The following is a 21,202-nucleotide window of genomic DNA, read 5'->3' as shown; positions in this document are numbered from 1 at the left end:
CATGGTTCAAAGCCAGCCTGGGCAGTAAAGTCTGTGAGACTCTTATCTCCCATTAACCACCAGAAAAACAGAAGTGGCACTGTGGTTCGAGTGGTAGAGCACTCACCCTGAGCATAAAGAGGCTTGGGGATGGCACCCAGGTCCTGAGTTCAAGCCCCAAGACCAGCAAACAACAACAACAACAACAACAACAAACCCTCGAGGAGAGGAGAGGAGAGGGAAAGAGACAGGGAGAAAGAAAGAGAAAAAAATACAAGAGCCAGGCACCAGTGGTTCACACATGTAATCCTAATCCTAGCTAAACTCAGAAGACTGAAACCTGGAGGACTGAGGTTTGAGGCCTGCAGGGACAGTAATCTGCAAGATTCCCCCAATTAATCAACAAAGTGCCTAATGGAGGTATGGATCAAGTGGCAGAGCACCAGTTGTGAGCAAGAAAGTCCAGAAAGGCCCTCAATTCAAGCCCCAATACCAGAAAGAAAGGAAGGGAGGAGAGTAGGAGGGAAAAATACAAGCAACGCTGGGAAGGGATGGGAAGGGTAAACAAAGGAGGGGGCTGCAATGCTTGGTAAGAAATGTACGCATTATCCTGCCCATGCAATTGTAACCCCTCTGTACAGTATGTTCACAAATAAAATAAAATTAAATTAAAAAAAGAAAAATACAAGAAACTTACCAGATTGATTATGATTTGTTTTCCATAAATAATTACTTGTGAATCAAAATGCCTTTGGAAACCATCCATCTAGAGGGGAGGAAAGGTATATTATTTACAAAGTTAAATTATTGAAAAAACATTTTTTTTCAGTTGTGGGGCTTGAACCTGGGGCCTGGGTGCGCTATCCTTGAGCCTCTTTGAGCTCAGGACTAGCGCTCTACCGCTTAAGCCACAGCACTACTTCCAGTTTTTGAGTGGTTAATTCAAGGTAAGAGTCCCGGGCTGGGAAGGTGGCTCAGTGGTAGAGCGCTTGCCTTGCATGCTTGAGGCCCTGGGTTCAATTCCTCAGCACCACATAAGCAAAAAAGAAAAAAGCCGGAAGTGGCGCTGTGGCTCAAGTGGTAGAACGCTAGCCTTGAGCTGAAGAGCTAAGGGACAGTACCCAGGCCCAGAGTTCAGGCCCCATGACCGTCCGGACGCGCCCCCCCCCCCCGGAAAAAAAAAAAAAAGAGTCCCATGGGGACTTTTCTGCCCAGGCTGGGTTTGAACTGCAATCCTCAGATCTCAGCCTCCTGAGTAGCTAGGATTACAGGAGTGAGCCACCAGCACTTGGCTTTGAAATATTTTTTAAATAGTGGTTTTTAAACATTTAAAATGTTTCTCTTTAAATGTCCGATTTCTATGCTGAATGATGTCAGGATGGGGACTGTGTCTTCTGGATATGCTATATACCACTAATAAATACTAGTAAGCCATTTTACTCTGAGCTACAATACCACATTTTAATTCTGCATACAACCTCAATCGAATCTACTAAGTATTCTAGACAGCACAAGTTGCAAATCTGGCCCTGCCACTCCATCACTGTCTAGCCATCCATCTGCCATATCTAACATGTCATCTATTTAGAGTCTAAAAGATACCAAATTCTCATTAACAGGGAATAATATGTGCTCTATAGAACTAAAATGCTACCTCAATTCTATTTTTAGTCAAAGAGAAAGAAAATGCACTGAAGATACATACATGATTTGCTACTTTGTTGATCTGTGGCAATGGTTTGTACTTGAGATTGGGTCTTTGAGACCAGAAAACAGGTATTGATCCTCGGGTCTAAAAGAAAAGAAACATATAGTAAGAAACACACACACACACACACACACACACACACACACACACACACTTGTCCTTCTCAACTTATTGTCAACAATACAGGTACTAACACTTTCGTAAAGGAAAAAAATAGTACAACCTCCTAGCTATGACAGTGGTCAATATGAACGCACTTAAAGTTCAGATTTTGTAGGAATATGCTCATAAAACAAATTTTCCTCCTAACTTCATATGCATAGGGCATGTATAAATAATGCCCCTAAACTAAAAACAAGTTCCACAAGGGAAAGTTAACAACAAATTTAACTACATAACTTGGAGTTCTTAATGGAGGATGTTTATGAACATGTGCCTTATGTGTATGTAGCTACTGATACCTCAGAGAAGGTAGTGTGATCAACTCCATAGGGAGGCAACAAAGGAGAAGTATTACATCACACTGACATATAAAGAGGGGAAAATAGCACTGTAGCTCACAGTAGTAGAGCAATAGCCTTGAGTGCAAAAGCTCACAGACAGTGCCCAGGCCTTGAGTTCTAGCCCTACAACCAACAACAACAGCAGCAACAAAACGAAGTATAAAGAAGTATCAGTACCCCAGGTTAAGTGCACAGGGTTAAAGAGAGGAGTGTGGTGCTAGATTTCCATAACTTTCAAATCTCCTTCCCTAATACCTCTCCTTTAGGGGTTTCATTTACACACTGGTAATGTCTGCAGGGGCATGCCAGATTAATGAACACCCTTTTATTAAGTAAATTTTTTTCTACTTTGTAGACAAAGATAGGACCTAAGAAAGAAGAGGAATGGGAGGGAAGGAAGGAAAACCTCAACATGACCAGTAAGTACCATCAAGCAGAAAAGACACCTTACTACTACATAGAAACATGAACTTTACCTGTACAAATGAAGCCTTGCTACCATTGTAATGCACAATTTGCTCTGTTTCTACAAAGTTAGCTGCATGGCCTTCAGAATCAATTCCTAAGTTGAAAAAAAATTATGAGCTAATTATTTAGTATATAAGAAACATTTTCATTCATTCAGCTTAACTTAGAATTAATTCAGTTCAAAGTAATGGAAAAGTACTTATAAAAAAAATTCAAACTAATGTATATAGTACAAGACCAAAAGGCTGCCAGGCGCCAGTGGCTCACACCTGTAATCCTAGCTACTCAGGAGGCTGAGATCTGAGGATCTCGTTTCAAAGCCAGCCCAGGCAGGAAAGACTGTGAGACTCCTATCTCCAATAAACCACTAGAAAACCGGAAGTGGCGCTGTAGCTCAAGTGGTAGAGCGCTTGCCTTGTGCTGAAGAGCTGAGGGACAGCACCCAGGTCCACAGTTTAAGCCCCACAACAGACAAAAAAAAAAAAAAAAGACCAAATAGCTAATAGAAATTCTCTTATTTAAATAGGGCGAGGAACAATAAGACCATTAAAAAACAGACTAGTTGGTTGTCTTTTTTGGTAGTGGGGCTTGAACTCTGCGCCTGGGCACTGTCCCTCAGCTCTTCAGCTCAAGGCCAGCGCTCTACCACTTGAGCCACAGCGTTACTTCTGGTTTTCTGGTGGTTAACTGGAGATAAGAATCTCACAGACTTTCCTGCCCAAGCTAGCTTTGGACCACAATCCTTAGATCTCAGCCCGCTTGTCATTTTTTAATATATTCAGATTTCCTCTAAAAAGTACTCAAAGCCAAGCACTGGTGGCTCACGTCTGTAATTCTAGCCACTCAAGAGGCTGAGATTTGAGGACCAGGGTTCAAAGCCAGCCCAGGCAGGAAAGTCCGTGAGACTCTTATCTCCAATTACCCACTAGAAAACCAGAACTGGCATTGTGGCTCAAGTGGCATAGCGCTAGCCTTGAGCTGAAGAGCTCAGGGACAGCATCCAGGCCCAGAATTCAGGCCCCCCAACCGACAAAAAAAAAACAAACACAACTTTGTGATATGTGTTTAAGTTACTGAAAACTGTACTGAGTTCAGCTGTACTTTCAGGAATCCAGCAAACACCTTAACTCCTGGTAGAGTGCTTGCCTAGCATGCATGAAGCCCTGAATTCAATTTTTCAGTACCACATATACAGAAAAAGCCAAAAGTAGTTCTGTGGCTCAAGTGGTAGAGTGCTAGCTTTGAGCAAAAGAAGCTCAGGAACAGTGCCCAGGCCCTGAGTTCAAGCCCCAGGACTGACAAAAATAAAACATAAAAACAAATCAGTCTACAATGTTACATGAACATTTGCAAAGTAATTATAGTAGCTGGAGAAGGCTTATACTCACTAGCATATCAGGCTACCAAATAATAACACAAAGTACAAAAGGTTAGTTGTATAACCTATGACACCCCAAGACAAACATCAGTGACAGACATGACCCACTTTTGAAAAACTGACAAAAACCCATCTCACCTCTTACGTAATAGCGCACACCAGCTCTGAAACAACTCCTCCTGGAGATGAGAATCCAATCAAAGTATTTTCCATTAATAGAACATGAGTGCATAGTAATAACTTAAATATGTTAAGAAAAAGATAACATAGAAAAATACATACTATCTTTAGATTCGATTTGAATCTATTTACTCTAGCAAGAATGCTTTAGGAGAGTAAAGGATAAGAAACTATGCACATCTCCTCAGTACTATAAACACCTATAATGACTTATGACCACAGTGAAGCGCTTTACTATAGTTTCTACTTAAATGTTTTCCATCACTGATACCTTCATCCACTTCCTAAATGTACTAATCATGTCACCAAAAATCCTACTCTGAATGAAAAATGTAAGATAGATTAACCTTCAAGAGAATGAAAAGAGGAAGAGGAAGAGAGAGAAAAAAGAACATGCAGGCTACTACAGGGCTTCAGTGGCTCATGCCAGTAATCCTAGCTACTCAGGAGGCTGAGACCTAGAGGATCATTGGCTTGAAGCTAGCCCCGGCAGAAAAGGCCACAAGACACCATCTCCAATGAACCAGCAAAACGCTCGGTGGAGGGAATGGCTCGACTGGTAGAACATCATCTGCAAGCAAGAAATCCAACTGAGAACTCAAGGCCCTGAGTTTAAACCCCCAGGCCAGCTCTCGTTCTCTCTCCACACACACACACACACACACACACACACACACACACACACATGCACGCACGCACGCACACACACACACACACTTTGCATTTGCATTATGGCTTTTCCCTAAGCATTAAGATTGTGTTCTATTTTCATTTTTCCATCACTGTTTTCAAATGGCAAATATTATTTTAAATTTTACTTCTCTCTCAAGATACTGGTCACCATAATTCTGGAGCCCAAGATTTTATATTAGTAGTCAGGAAAGACTTCATGGGAAGTCATTTTCTTTAAATCACCAGTCTGAAAATGCTTGCATAGAGATGGTAATTCATTCTGGAGAGTTCATCTTTTTTTTAATGGTTGTTTTTAATTAGTATGGTAACATTTTACAACCCCAAGTTTAATTTTCTGAATAGTTATTTCTACCAACCCTGAAATGCTCTTCCCATGCCAGATCTGTTACTGTTTCCACATCTGCCTCATAAGATGTAAATAAAGCCTGCTAGAGTACCATTATATAAGGATACAGCCATGTAACACTGGAAGAGCAAAGCGATGGACCTGAAACAAAGAAACACAGTTTGAAGAATGAGCATACCTGAGAAATAAATCAGTAAATAAAACCAGAAGCATTGTGTAGGATTTGTTTACACTCAGGGAAGTAATAGATAAACATAACTAGGTAGTACATTCATATATAACTTTTTTTTTCTTGTAACTGCCCTAGGGCTTAAATTTGGGACTGGACACTGTATTGAGCTTTGAAGCATGATCCTCAGATCTCAGGCTCTTTGAATAGCTAGCATTAAAAGCATGACTAGTGCCCAGCTATATAACTTGTCATTTTAAAGAAAAGTCTATTGTTACATCATGTATGCAGTACAATTGTTGGGGCTTGGACTGTCACCCATTTTGGAACAATAGTAATATGAAGTTGCAGAAGGATTATGTCCTTTCTGAACTGTTCATAGTCTCTGCCTATAATAATTTTACTCTTCCTGGGGAAAAGACTGTCCATGCAAACAGTCTACAGCTCAAGCTATGCTTTACCCAAAAGCATAGCAACTGGCAAGAAACGATCACAGTTCAAAGCCAGCCAGGAGGAAAACCGTGAGACTCTTATCTCCCAGGAACTATTCAGAAAAAGCCAGAAGTGGCACTGTAGCTCAAATGGTAGACTGCTAGCCTTGAGTACAAAGAGGCTCAAAGAGAGTGCTCAGGCCCTGAGTTCAAGCCCCGGAACTAGCAAAAAAAAAAAAAAAAAGGGGGAAACAAAACACACAAATCTACTTCCCTCAAGGTTCAAATGTCTTTCCAGCTGGGCCTGCCTCTTGTGCCCATTTGTGTAAAGGAAGGACAGACGCTAGTGGCATCTGGGTATGTCTGCCCTAGGTACTGAAGGCAGTCACATGTCCCCAGGAAGACATGTGCAGACATAGCACTGGCCCCTCAATTCTTCATGAAGGCTTCTGTAAGTGTTATGGTTCAAATCTTAAATGTCTTTCAAAAGCCATGGTTAAAGACCATGCCTTGAGAGCAATTTGGCGATGGCTGAGATTTTAGGGAGTATCTAGTGGAAGCTAATTAGGGGTTAGGCATGGAAGGAGACATTGGACCCTACATTGGGGGGTCTATAACCCGCTGTTACTGGTGCTGGCCCATCCCCCTCTTGCTCTCTATAAGGTGAGCAGTCTGCTCTACTGTGTGCCCCTGAACTTGCTCTTCTGCTCCACCCCAGGCTCAAACACAGGAGAGCCAGCAAATAATGAGTCAAACCTGGGAAATCATGAAGCAAAACAGACATTTAATCTTTTTGTCTGTTTATTATAGCAACAGAAAGCTGTCACGGTAGAGTAGCACAGAAAAATAATAAGGTTCTTTAACCTAGAGTAATATGAGAAGGTAGAACTGGATCAAAGTATAAATATTACAGTTAAACTGGGCACCGGTGGCTCTCACCGGTAATCCTAGTTACTCAGGAGGCTGAGATCTGAGGATCGTGGTTTAAAGCCAGCTCGGGCAGGAAAGGCTATGAGACTCTTATCTCCAATGAACCACTAGAAAATCAGAATTGATGCTGTGGCTCAAGTGGTAGAGTGCTAGCCTTGAGCTGAAGAGCTGAGGGACAGTGCCCAGGCCCAGAGGTCAAGCCCCATGACCGACCAAAAAAAAAAAGTTAAATCAGAATTACCCAAATCCCTGGTAATTAGTTATTTATAAAATGCATTCAAACTTGGGTATGCAGACTTGAGTTAGGGTGCATTACCTCCAACTGAGCAGACAGCTCTCTAAGAAGATGTCCATTCCACACAAATCGTTGATCTGCCTGAGGAAAATTTTAAAACTTAGTAAAATAGCTTGAGTGTCCCCAGAAAGAAAAATCGCCCCCATCAATGCTTCCATATGGGGGCTACAAGCAGGTTTCTTTGACATACCCCAAACAGAACACATTCTGCTCCCTCAAAACCACCATTTCTGTCTCTACCTCATGCCATTCAGAAACCTGGGAGGCCTTCAGGGTCTTTTTCCCTCTTATATTAGGCAATTGCTAAGTACTAAGTCTCCTTCACAGCACATGTTCTGTCCTGCAGACCTACTCTCAGCATCCCTGGTGAACACTCAGCCAGCTCCCTGGCCTCCAGTTCAGGTGGCAACTCCCAAACTGGCCCGTCGGGGCTGCAGGAGTTCTCCCTCTTGTCAGCTCCAAATTCTTCAGTGCCTGTTACCCAGGACCCACATCCTTGCCTGGCCTTACTGGGCCCGGGATCTGGCAGTCCTAGCTAAGTCTCTGACCTCACCTCCTGCCTCTGTGATTCTGTGATGTTCTCCTACAGATACAGAGGAACATCCCTAAACAGCGAAACTCAAGATTCCTCTTGCTTTGCTTCCCGAGTGCTAGGATTATAGATGTGAAACTTCTGTACTGTTACATGAGTGAGATTTCTGAGTACCTACACAAATAATTTTCGCTTGGCTGTATATCTACAGAGATTCTAAGGTCCTCAATTTGAGATTGTGGTAAACATCTGAAACATAATTCTAACATTCAAGAATACAAAAAATCAAAATAGGGCAAGAGGTGTAGCATAGTGGTAGGGTATAGCACTTGGCTAACACATCCAAGGAAGGAAGGAAGAAAAGAAGGAAGGAAGTCAAAATCTGCACAAATTTTCACGAGTGAAAAAGACATGTTCCTTTCCTTAAAAACTAAATCAAAATAACTGAAGATCAAACTTACCCTTTCCAAGAGACTCATCTCTTGGAACTCTGGACTAGTGTTAGACAGCCGCTGCAGAGTATGGGTCAAATCATATGTTGTTGAAAAGTAAAATCCATCCGTACTCAAGACATGATTTAGCATTGCTAGGAAAGTTTTATTATCTTGTAACTGTATATGAAAGAGAAAAAGAAATCAGTCTATTTTATGGCTAAAGGAAATCTGTCAACATGAGAAAAGAACAAAAATTAAATTAAGTCCAGCCCCATAAAATGGCACTGGGGTGCTTCTTATTTCCCCAGGAGCCAGGGGTGTTCCATAAACAGCCTGGGCTTTGTTATATACTGAGAGCAAGATGAGGACTTCCGCTTTCTGACCCCTTCACAACATTTGCTCTAAACAACAGAAAAGCTATTTGAACAAGTGGTTCAAGCAACACCTCAGGTTATGGCCCACTGTGTAGAGAGACACTGTACAGATTCCCTTTCATCTTCACAACCCTGCTTGGTTAGCATATGGGCAAATGAAACAGATATTCACAAGGCCCAGTAACAAGAGAGAAAATATAAAGACATTAACATTACCTTCATTAACATATCTCACCTGAATATCAGTTAAGTGCAACATTGTCTTCTTATAAGAAAGGATATCAAACTCTGTTGCTTTCCATATTACATGATTGAAAAATTCACCTACTTTAGTCTTTTTGGTAATGACAATAAGATAATTACCTGCAAAAAGTATAGAAAACACACATAACTATAAAAATGCAAGGGTGGAGCTAAGAGGGAACTCAGTGGTAGCCTGTGCTTAGCATGTGTAAAACCCTGCCTTCTGGCTCTAGTACCACAAATACATACACATGCCAAAACTAAAGGAAGAGACTCTTACCAAAGTAAGAGGCCTTCTTTTTAAACTTTAATGGCTGGCAGAATGAAACTGTACATTGGTCAGATAAAAAGTGCCTTGTTGTTTTTTTTTTGTTTGTTTGTTTGTATTTTTTTGGCCAGTCCTGGGGCTTGAACTCAGGGCCTGGGCACTGTCCCTGAGCTTCTTTTCCTCAAGGATAGCACTCCACCACTTGAGCCACAGGGCTACCCCTGTCTTTTTCTGTTTTCATGTGGTACTGAGTAATCAAATCAAGGGCTTCATGTATGCTAGGCAAGCACTCTACCACTAAGCCACATTCCCAGACCAAAGCACCACTTTCTAAAGCAATCTTAGGATTTATGAATACAAAGACCAATATATTATTTAGAAAAATTCCTACTGAGGTTATCAGTTTTTTTTTTCTCAAAAAGATAAAAGCAAAACCTTTCTGATAACCAAACCCAGCCATCTCAGAAGGCAGAAAGCAGAGGTACAAAATAACTCAAGAATTCTCCTGCCACCCCTAAGGCACATAGACCTCTGCTCATCATCTGCCAGCATAACGCAATTACAAGTGATGAGCTGACTACTGCAGGGAAATGCCTCCAGTACACCACTCCTGTCCCTTACATCCATCTCCATGTAGACAAATGTGCTGGTATAAGGTAACTACAGGTTATACAACATTACAAGGATGCAAGGTTAGGGATCAAGTCATCACAGTGCAATATGCATCTTGATCCTGGCTATCTTTTCCTCCATCAAATAGCAACAGGAGGCTAAATAAACTCAGAAAATCAGGATGTAAAGCCAGCCTAGGAAGAAAAGTCTCTGGGACTCCACTGTGTCCAAAATAACCAGAAAAGGCTGAGCTGAAGGCACAATTCAGTTGGTGGAGCACCAGCCAAGCAAGCAGAGCTGAGCATATGCAAGGCTCTGAGTTTACCAGCAAAAAATAAATAAAAATAAAAGGGGTTGCAGGCCCGGACCTGTATGCACTGAGTTTAAAAACAAACAACAACAACAAAAAACCCTAGTGGGAGAACAACAAAGGAGGGGGGTAACAGTGCTTGACAAGAAAGATACTCATTACCTTACTCATGTAACTGTACCCTCTGTACAGCACCTTTACAATAAAATAAAATTAAAAAAAACCTAGTATACCTCCAAAAAGAAAATTGTGTAATGTTTACAAACAAGACCAAGCTACCAGCACAACTATGTTTATTGCAGCATTATTTACCATAGCTAAGAAATGGAACCAACCCAGATGCCCCTCAGTAGATGAATGGATCAAGAAAATGTGGTATATATACACAATGGAATTCTATCAGAACGAATTCTCCATCAGAACCCATTTGTTAGGAAATGGAAAGGCTTGGAAAAAATTATATTAAGTGAAGTAAGCCAAGCCCAAAGAAACATAGGTCCAATGGTTTCCCTTATTTGCAATATCTAGTATATGTATGAGTCAAGCAGAAAAGGTCAGATAATGTGAAGTTAGGAAAATGAACCCTTAGATATGTATTTAAATGTTTTTTTTCTTTCATGCATTTGTTTCTAACGCATCTATAAGATTATTTTCTTTGTTGCTTTGTATGTCCCTCCCCCACAGTATAACCCCTGCTTTCACTATATTTGATGTCGGTATAATTTGTGGAGGAGAAGGGGAAAAACAAATCGTTTAAGGATACAGGTGGACCTGTTGCAACAATGAGAAGTACAAGTTGTCATGTCCAAAACGAGCTTTACAACTTTGGGGGGGGAGGATTGGGGGGGAGGGAGGCTGGGAAGGGATGTGAAGGGTAAACAAAGGAGGAGGCTGCAATGCTTGATAAGAAATGTACTCATTATCTTGCCCATGTAATTGTAACCCCTCTGTACAGTATGTTCACAATAAAAATAAATAAAATAAATAATAAAAGAAAATTATTTGTGTATTCATAGTATTTTCAAAAATGTCCAGCTGACTAAGGATTTCAACTCTACTTTGAGTAAAATCAAACACCAAACCTTTCTTTTAAAATAGAACTTCAGGGGGCTGGGAAGGTGGCTCAGTGGTAGAGCGCTTGCCTTGCATGCATAAGGCCCTGGGTTCGATTCCTCAGCACCACATAAGCAAAAAGAAAAAAGCCGGAAGTGGTGCTGTGGCTCAAGTGGTAGAGTGCTAGCCTTGAGCTGAAGAGCTGAAGGACAGCGCCCAGGCCCAGAGTTCAGGCCCATGACCAGACCCAAAAAAAATAAAAATAAAAAATAAAATAAAATAAAATAAAATAGAACTTCAGGCTAGGTGCTGGTTGCTCATGCCTGATATCCTAGCTACTCAGGAGGCTGAAATCTGAGGATCACAGTTCAAAGCCTGTCCAGGCAAGAAAGTCCCTAAGATTCTTATTTCCAATTAAGATGGAAGTGGAGCTATGCTCAAGTGGTAGAGCACCAGCCTTCAGCAAAAAAACACTCAGGGACAACACTTAGGCCCCACATTCAAGCCCCAGGATCAGCACAGAAAGTATTACAACAAAATAAAACTTCAGGACCAGTAGAGTGCTTGGGTAGCAAGTATAGGACTTTTGAGTTCCAAATCCAATACCTCCAAAAATAAAAGACTTTCAAGGGTCTGGGCATGGTGGCAAATACCTATAACCCCAGTTATTCTGGAGGCAGAATTAGGAAGATCATAGTCCTAGGATCATAGGCCCAAGACTCTACCTGCAAAATAAACTAAAACAAAAAGAACTGGGCAGGTATGGCTGAAGTGGTAGAGGACTTGCCTAGAGAGCATGAGGCCCTAGGTCAAATTCCATTACCACCAAAAAATAGAACAAGAAATAAACAAACCAGAACTCCAGGGAGACAAAATGAACCATTTAGAGAATATTATCTTTAAAAACTAATGACAAATACTCAACTTTGAGATTCATTACCTAAACATACTATGAAATATATATATATGTATACACACACACACACACACACACACACACAAAATAGTCTAATCAAGGAGGGTTGGGGGGGTGGGAGATGGGAAGGGAAAGGAAGGGGAAACAAAGGAGGAGGCAACAATGCTTGATAAGAAATGTACTCATTATCTTGTAACCCCTCTATATGGTATTTTCACAATAAAAATAAATAAATAAATAAAAGAAATGCAAATAAAAAAATAGTCTAATCAATTGAATTACCTTGCCATCTTGGCTAAATTTCTCTTACCTGCCACCAGGTGGATTGTGCCCAGTATACCAAATATTGGTCTTGTAATAGTTGAAGTAGGAACATCTTTCTTGACTTAAAAAAAAAAATACACATTACTTCAACTAAATTAATTTGTCTTATTCTAAGTAGGCAATGTTTCTTCATTCATGTTTCTCTGTTTTAGCATAGCATAAAGATATCTGCATGACTTATAAAGGCTGCCAGCTACTCAGGAGGTACAGAACATGAGGTCAGAGAAACATGCCTTAGTTTCCTCATAAAGTGAACTGTGGGTCATTGCTCATTTCAGATTTCAGCCCCTAGAAACTATAAACTTAACCTTTAGAGACTCTTATCTCCAATTAACCACCAAAATGCTAGAAGTGGAGCTATGGCTCAATGGTAGCCTCGAGCAGAAAGAAAGCACAGGGACAGCCCTCAGGCCAGAGTTCAAGTTCCATCAAGGTTGGCACTGAAAGAAGAAAGCGGAAGGAGAAGGGGAAGAGAGGAGGGAGGGAGGAAATTAGAGGAAGTGAAACAATTTGAACGAGAGTTTAATCTTGACAGGTCAATAGAATGCAAAAATAGGAAAAGAAAAAAAAGGGATTGTCTTGCTATCTACACCTAAGAATACAGGGAATGAAAGCAAAGATTCAAGGCGAGAACAAGGAAGAACAGGAGCTTACACCCAGGAAAGCATGACTTTTATCAACAATGACCTTATTAATAAAACAGTATCTTAGACAATTCATTGCACAAGCCCCCAATTTTCAGCCAGTGCATTTCACAGAACATATTTTACTGAATTTCATTCTAAAAAAACAATGCCCCAAGGGGAGGAAAGGAAGTCCCAGTAAAGTAAGTCTATTTTGTTTCAGATCAAATCATCTCTACCCAGGGCTGGGAAGGTGGCTCAGTGGTAGACGGCTTGCCCTGCATGCATAAGGCCCTGGGTTCGATTCCTTAGCACCACAGAAGCAGAAAAAAACAGAAGTGGTGCTGTGGCTCCAGTGGTAGCGTGCTAGCCTTCAGCTGAAGAGCTGAGGGACAGCGGCCAGGCAGACAAAAAAAAAAAAAAAAAAATCACCTCTACCTGTCTCAGACACAGCACACCTTAGGAGAGCAGAGGCTCTGAGAAGACCTACAGTAAAAGAAAGCCGCTCCACTGTTGATTTCAAGGCTTCCCAATGTATATGGCTTAGAAAATTGTTTCTTTCTTTCTTAAAGCATGTTACCGGGCTGGGAAGGTGGCTCAGTGGTAGAGCACTTGCCTTGCATGCCTGAGGCCCTGGGTTCGATTCCTCAGCACCACATAAGCAAAAAGAAAAAAGTCAGAAGTGGCGCTGTGGCTCAAGTGGTAGAGCGCTCGCCTTGAGCTGAAGAGCTGAGGGACAGCACCCAGGCCCAGAGTTCAGGTCCCACGACCGGACCCCCAAAAAAAAATTTTTTTTAATAAAATAATAAAATAAAAAGCGTGTTACCATCCTGAAGCTCATGTTAGGAATACTGCTGTAAACCTAAATAAACCCTGTTCCTCAAAGGTAGTCCTAACAGTAATTCTGTTTTCTATATAACTCATTCTGGAAAGTACCCAACATTCATTCATGTTCTTCATGACCAATTTACTTAGCAATAAAAAATAGGAAGGAGCCAGGTGTGGTGGCACACAACTATAATACCAGCATTCAGGAGGTGGAAACAGAAGAATCTTAACTTCAAAGCCAATCTGGGCAGAATCACTAGCAAATGTGAGGCCCTTGGTTTAATTCCCAGTACCACAAAAGGCCAGTATGAACTACATAGCAAGACTCTGTCTTTAAAAAAAAAAAAAAAAAAGGTGGGGTGGACTGCTGTGAGCTGGTGGCTCCCGCCTGTAATCCTAGCTACTCAGGAGGCTGAGATCTGAGGATCATGGTTCAAAACCAGCCCGGGCAGGAAAGTCCATAAGACTCTTTATCTCTAATAAACTACTCAGAAACAGCCAGAAATGGCCCTGTGGCTCAAGTGGTAGAGCGTCTTGAGCAAAAGAAGTGCAGGGACAGAGCCTAGGCCCAGAAGTCAAGCCCCAGAACTGGCTTAATAAAAAAAAGGGACTGCCTGAGTAGTGAACAGCTGAGAGAAAGTTCTGAACACACTGAGATTATTTGGTAAGCTCCAAGGTACCAATGATAGTTATATGTTTTAATAAGTGTAACAACAACATTGTGATAGTTGCTAGAATATGCATTAGTTTTGTGTAAAAGAAAAAAAAATTCTCCTTTCTGCATTCCTAATAGTAAGACCACACTGTTTGAAAAACTGTCAATCACCCTTTATTATCATTAACTTTGGAGAAATTATTTCACCATGTTATATCCAAACGACTTTTGACCTTTTAGCACATCTGCATCTACTTAAATAAGCCTGTAATCTCTAACTACAAATAATATGCCAGTGAAGGTCAAAAAGAGCTGAAAGTAGCTGGGTGACAGGTGGCTCACGCCTGTCATCCTAGCTACTCAGGAGGCTGAGATCTGAGGATCGCAGATCAGTTCAAAGCCAACCTGAGGAAGGAAAGTCCATGAGATCTTATCTCCAGTTAACCACCAGAAAACCACAAGTGGTGCTGTGGCTTACAGCGCTAGCCTTGAACAAAAGCAGCTCAGGGACAGTGCCCAGGCCCTGATTTCAAGCCCCACGATCGACCCACAAAAAGACAGCAAGAGTTAAAATTTTATTAAGAAAGCACACAAGGGATCCACACACTGGTTTAATTGACATATGCAATCTTCCTCTGCCAACTCACAGTGTAGAGACACAATACCTGCCAGGGTGACTTCTGTGGACACTCGGTCAATGGTGAGGACATCATCAGCCCCATCATCACAAGCTTCCACATAAAATTTTTCAGGTGTAATATGCCTGAGAAGAAATTGAAAGACAAAAAGATAAGCCAAAGGAAGACATAGAACAATGACATCAGGATTGGTATGTGGCATCCTTTACCCTCTGCCTGCTTCTACATACATGAGACTAAGTGTGACCTTCTTATGAACTTATTGCAGTTCTGCTATATGGAGCAGGGGAGGTGAGGCACTGGGACTTAAAACTCAGGACCTTATGCCCTTGCTTAGCATTTTAGCTCAAGCGACTGAACCAGAAGAAAAACCAGAAGTGGCCTCTGGGGCTTAAAGTAGTAGAGCCCTAGCCTTGAGCAAAGAGCTCAGGGACAGTGCCCAGGCCCTGGGCTCAAGCCCCACAACCAACAACAACAACGTGCTCCCATGAGCCCTGAAAAGCAGAAGACAACAGCAGTCAGACAGATGTGGCAGAAAAGGAAGGAGAGCTCAGCCCTGAGAACGGTTTGCCGTGTTTTGACAAGCTAGTCATGGTTCCGGATATAGGAACGTATTGTGAGGATAGGAGAGGCTTCTAGAAACTAAGGGTGGCCTAAGCTGCAAGCCAGCTGGGAAACAGAAATTTTGTGAGCCGTGTCCCCCCCTCCCCAACCCCACCCTCATTTCCCCATCCACCCATAAGGAACTAGATTGACCCACTAGGAACTAGATTGACTAGCAACTTGACTGAGCTTGGCTTCTGCCCCCAGCCTCCAAATGCCCTGTTTAAACATTATTACTGGGATTAATGAATAACACACTAGCCATGGAACAGTGCTATGTACAATGTAGCCCTGGCTTGATTTTTGCCCAGGGAACTCATGTAGGATTTCTGACCTACACAGACTATGAGATAATATGTTTGCATTGTTTTGAGCCTCTAAAGTTTGTGGTCATTTGGAACAGCATTAATAGAAAACTCTATACAGTCACCAAATCCCCCTCAGAATGGAATAACATCCACCTTAACCCCAGGCCAGAACACACCCACAAATAGAAAGAGTCCTTTCGGGATGCAAAGGGAGATAGATCCTTCTCTCAGCTAAAGTTTGAAGAAAAACCACAATGTCAAGTGAGTTTTTAGATACTTAAGTATTTAGGCTTCTACAGGACAAAGTTAAAATCTTTTTCAGTTTGTTTGTGTTTTCGTGGGGTGTATGATTTAGTATTTAAAGAATTCCCTGCCTTACACCTATTTTCCTGCTGACTTTTGGGGGGCGGGGGGTGGGGGGCAAGGCGAAAGGCTTTATGTATCCAATAAATGCATTTATATTCTTTTTCCCCCCCATACTGCGACTTGAACTTAGGGCCTAAGGCTCTTGCTTGACTTTCTTGTTCAAGGCTGGTGCTCTACCACCTGAGCCACAACTCCACTTCCTCTGTTCTTTGTGATATCAAAGTTATTATCCTCTGACATCATCCATGCTTACACAAAATATCTAAAAGGCAAACCAGAATCACATCATAGGCTATTCAGAACAGCAAATGGATACCTGTCATGACTGTGAGCCAAGAGGGAGAGAATCTGATAAGACGAAATAGGTATTCTGAGTAACACAGTGTAAGGGAAAGAGCCCTGGAATGTGGGCCAGCAGTGTTCCAGGGTCAGCTCAGTCCTGGCTTAGCTCCATGACCTGACTCGGTGACCCAAAGCAGTTCTGTGAGTGTCTTCAATAAGGGCCAACAACACAGACCAACACAGTCCATGACCTCACAGACCATCGGGAAGATGGCCTCCAAACTGCACTCCTGAGAAGTCTTAAAGTGGCTTTCCTAGAGAATTCACTAAGGAGCTGCTCTGAAGAAACCTTTAGTATAAATCTTGACAGAAATTAGAGAAAAAAATAAACATTAAGACGCTTCTATCATGTGCTAGATATGTACGGTTGGAGACACAAATTACATGTAACTATTAGATCATTTTACAGGCAAGAGGAGTGATAAAGCCAGACACCGGTGGCTCGCACCTGTAATCCTAGCTACTCAGGAGGCTGAGAGCTGAGGATTGCTGTTCAAAGCCAGCCTGGGCAGAAAAGTCCCTGTGAGACTCTATCTCCAATTAACCACTCAAACAACAGAAGTGGCACTGTGGCTATGGCTCAAGTAGTAGAGTGCTAGACTTGAGCACAGAGAGGCCGAGGGACAGCACCCAGGCCCTGAGTTCAAGCCCCACCACTGATTACAACAACGAAAAAAGGGAGTGATTCAAACAGCATGAAGATCTCTCCAGCTTTCAGTCCATGAGTCAGCAAATGCGAAAAAAAAGAAAGAAAGCCACACACCAGTGGCTCATACCTATATATTTTAGCTACTCAGGAGGCTGAGATCTGAGGAGCTCAGTTTGATATCTGCCCAAGGAAGTATGGCCAATAAAGTGGAGCTATGGCTCAAGGGGTAGTGAGCTAACCTTGAACAAAAAAAGCTAAGGGACAGGCCCTAGGGTCCAGCACCAAGAAAACAAAAACCAAAGAAGATTCAGAGAGGCAATGGACCACCTCCACAACAGTAGTAAGTTTAAGATTTTAACCCAAGTCTTTAGCAACCTGAGATCTCTCAGCCCTCCCAAGGATGTGGAAAGGAGAGACCAAGAAAGCATTCTGGGCGGAGGAATCAAAATAAACCTACTGAAGCTCAAAGAGTGTGGCAGAAATGGGAAGGGGAGGGGAGGGGGAAAGCACTGGTGGCTCACACCTGTCATCCTAGCTACTCAGGAGGCTAAGATCTGAGGATCACAGCTCAAAGCCAGCCCTGGCAGGAAAGTCTCTAAGACTTTTATTTATTTTATTGCCAGTCCTAGGGCTTGAACCCAGGGCCTGGACACTGTCCTTGGGCCTCTGTACTCAAGGCTAGCACTCTACCACTTGAGCCACAGCCACTTTTGGCTTTTTCTGGGTATGTGGTACTGAGGAATCAAACCCAGGGCTTCATGCATGCTAGGCAAGCACTCTACCACTAAGATAAATATTCAGCCCCCCCCCCCCATGAGACTCTTATCTCCAATTAATGACCAGAAAACCAAAAGTGGAGCTGTGGCTCAACATGGTAAAGCACTAGGGCTGGGGGGAGCCAGGCGCTGGTGGCTCATGCCTGTAATCCTAGCTACTAAGGAGGCTGAGATCTGAGGATCGTGGTTCAAAGCCAGCACAGGCAAGAAAGGCTGTGAGATTCTTATCTCCAATAAACCACCATAAAACCACAAGTGGAGCTGTGGCTCAAGAGGTAGAGCGCTAGCCTTGAGCTGAAGAGGTGAGGGACAGCGCCCAGAGTTCAAGAGGCTCAGGGACAGCAACCAGACCATGAGTTCAAGACCCAGAAGTGGGTGGGGAGGGCGGGCCTTCATTCATTTGCACCTAAGGACAAATATCCTTTATCTTTTATGAATATAGGAGGTGTCAGTTTTGAGGTCTGAACTGGCAAGATTTTAGTGCCTTGAAAACAATCCTCACAATTCAAAGTCCTTCATTTTATTCAATGTTTGTTTTGGGACAATTCAACTGCATCCTGTAACCTAATGCTGAGTGAAATCAACCCAAGGTTCCACGTTACTTAAATACATTTGAGACTTGGTATGGGATCAGATTAAACCCTGTCATGGCTATCAGATAGACAATAACCTAATTCACCAGCAGGAAAGTTATGTCAAACACTGGTCCAGCCAGTAGCCTACTCAAAGACATTTTGCTGCACCTCTCTCAACCACAAGACGATTGATCACCTTGCAAAAGAAAGCTGAGAGAGAATAAGAAAATGTAGGAGAAGAAAATGTGGGCAGAGTGGGCAGGTGAGGCTTTCGAGGGCTAGTAGGATATAATACAGAAGTGGTAAAAGGGATGATCTGTACTGAAAATAACCATCTTTTCTCCAAAATATATGACAAAAGTGAGTAGGGGCAGACTCCTCTCTGTAAACCTAGCTATTCAAGAAGTTGAGAAGCTCGGTGCCGGTGGATCACACCTGTAATCCTAGCTACTCTGCAGGCTGAGGTCTGAGGATCAAAGCCAGCTCCGGCAGGAAAGTCCTTGAGATTCTTATCTCCACTTAACCACCAGAAAACTGGAAGTGACACTATGGCTCAAGTGGTAGAGCACTTGCCTTGAGCTGAAGAGCTGGTGGACAGTGTCCAGGCCCAGAGTTCAAGCCTCAGGACCGACAAAAAAAAAAAAAAGAATTTGAGAGCCAGGTGTAGCTAGCTCTGGCCTGTACTCCTGGTAATACTCCTGGTATGCCTGTACTCAGGATCAGGGAGCTTGAGATCTGATGATCATGGTTCAAAGCCAGCCTGAGGGCTGGGAATGTGGCTTAGTGGTAGAGTGCTTGCCTAGCATGCATGAAGTCCTGGGATTAATTCCTGAGCACCACATAAACAGAAAGAGCCAGAAGCAGTGCTGTTCAAGTGGTAGAGTTCTAACCTTGAGCAAAAAGAAGCTCAGGGAAGTGCCTGGACCCTGAGTTCAAGCCCCAGGACTGGGGGGAAGGGGGGGAGCCAGCCCGATCAGAAAAGTCTGTGAGACTCTTATCTCCAACTAACCAACCAACAAAAACCTAGAGGTGAGCTGGACACTGACCACATCTGTAACCTGGGCTACTCAAGATGCTGAGATCTGAGGGTCACAGTTTGAAGCCAGCCCAACCCCTGAGGTTCTTAACTCAAATTAGCTACCACAAAACCAAAGCGGAGCTGTGGCTCAAGTGGTAGAGAACCTTGACCAAAAAAAAAAAAAAGCTCAGGGACAGTACCTAGGCCCTGAGAATTCAATGCCCAGGACTGGCAGTGGAGTTGTAGCTTGAGTGGTAGAGTGCTAGCCTTGAGTGGAAAAAACTCACAGCTCTGAAACTCAGTTCAAGCCCTGTACAAAACTGTAGTAGATGTCCTCCATCCTAATTTTGCGCCCTCAACTTTACTATGAACCTTCAAGAAGCTTATTAGTAAGCCTGACTTTCCGGGACACAAAAGTGCCCAAACCACATTTTTATGTTTGCCCTGCAAAGGCAATGTGATACTTACACTTAAATAGCAGGTGCTTTGTCAACTTATGCAAAGAGGTAGATAAGCTCCCTCAAAAAAATACAACAGGGCCCTGGGTAGCTCACACCATGAAATTTAGGCTACTCGGGAGGCTGAGATCTGAGGACCATGGTTAGAAGCCAGCTAGCGCAGGAAAAGTCTGAGAGTCTTCCCTCCACTAAACTACCAAAAAAGTCGGTAGTGGTGCCGTGGCTCAAGTGGTAAGTAGAGTGTTAGTCTTCAGCAAAAGCAGTTCGGGTATAGTGCCCAGGGACCTGAGTTCAAGCCCCAGGACCAGCAGAAAGGAAGGGAGGAAGGAAGGGAGGGAGGGAGGGAGGGAAAAGAAAAGAAAAGAAGATTAACATTGGCTTCTGCTGCTGAAGACATTCCCAAGCCAGAAACCAGCGGGTGGCTCAGGCCTGTCATCCTAGTCCTGGTTAAATATCCTAGTTTGAGCTGAGGTCTGAGGATTCTGGTTAGAAGCCATCCCAGGCAGGCAACTCTGTGAGACTCATCTCCCATAAACCACCAACGTGCTAGCCTGGGGGGGGGAGGGGGGGGGAAGGGAGAAAACAACAGCTTCCAAGACCAACTTCCAAGACCCTGGTCCCGAGTTCAAGTTCCAAGACCAACACACATGACCCAGGCCGTGAGTTCAAGACCCAGGACCAGGACCAACACACACACAGAGTGACTAGCTCTCTCTCTCTCTCACTCACACACACACACACACACACACACACGCACACACTATCATTTTCCCCCATAACTATCATTTTCCCAGAAGCTTTATGATTTTTTCCCCCTGCAACCTAAAGACGTCCACACCCAGAAAGACTTGTCACCCCAAAGGGGGGTGTTGAGGGGGGAGAAGGGGGAGGGTAAGGGGGAAGTCAGTCGTGGGGTCTTGAACTCTGTCCCTCAGCTCTTCAGCTCAAGGCGGGCGCTCTACCCCTTGAGCCACAGCGCCACTTCCGGCTTTTTTCTTAGGTGCTGCTGAGGAATCGAACCCGGGGCCTCGGGCAGGCGAGGCGAGCGCTCTACCACGGAGCCACCTTCCCAGCCCCCCCACTCATACAAGAAAACCTCAAAAGCAAAACCCACCTCCTTCCGCTCTAAATCGGATACATGTCATCTCCCCATCTCAAAAATAACCACCACAATAATAATGATAGTCAGACAACGTGGGAGGGGCGGCCACGTAACC

General features: G+C 43.1%; 1 protein-coding gene across 1 annotated transcript in view; it reads right to left on the bottom strand.

Moving 5' to 3' along the window:
• Positions 1–21,202, bottom strand: part of Sacm1l (SAC1 suppressor of actin mutations 1-like (yeast)) — a 34,110-nt gene that overhangs the window by 12,386 nt on the left and 522 nt on the right. Inside the window, exons 2-11 of the mRNA XM_013030315.1 lie at positions 14,918–15,015; positions 12,133–12,207; positions 8,656–8,783; positions 8,074–8,223; positions 7,102–7,161; positions 5,363–5,396; positions 4,175–4,276; positions 2,667–2,752; positions 1,685–1,771; positions 677–745 (exon numbers count right to left, since the gene is read on the bottom strand). Coding sequence (XP_012885769.1) covers positions 677–745; positions 1,685–1,771; positions 2,667–2,752; positions 4,175–4,276; positions 5,363–5,396; positions 7,102–7,161; positions 8,074–8,223; positions 8,656–8,783; positions 12,133–12,207; positions 14,918–15,015 — 889 coding nt within the window. The remainder of the gene's footprint in view (positions 1–676; positions 746–1,684; positions 1,772–2,666; positions 2,753–4,174; positions 4,277–5,362; positions 5,397–7,101; positions 7,162–8,073; positions 8,224–8,655; positions 8,784–12,132; positions 12,208–14,917; positions 15,016–21,202) is intronic.

The sequence above is a fragment of the Dipodomys ordii genome, unplaced genomic scaffold (genome assembly GCF_000151885.1).
Source record: "Dipodomys ordii isolate 6190 unplaced genomic scaffold, Dord_2.0 Scaffold128, whole genome shotgun sequence".
Taxonomy (NCBI): domain Eukaryota; kingdom Metazoa; phylum Chordata; class Mammalia; order Rodentia; family Heteromyidae; genus Dipodomys; species Dipodomys ordii.
Note: the sequence above shows the minus strand (reverse complement) of the source record. Positions and strands in the feature narration are given on the sequence as shown.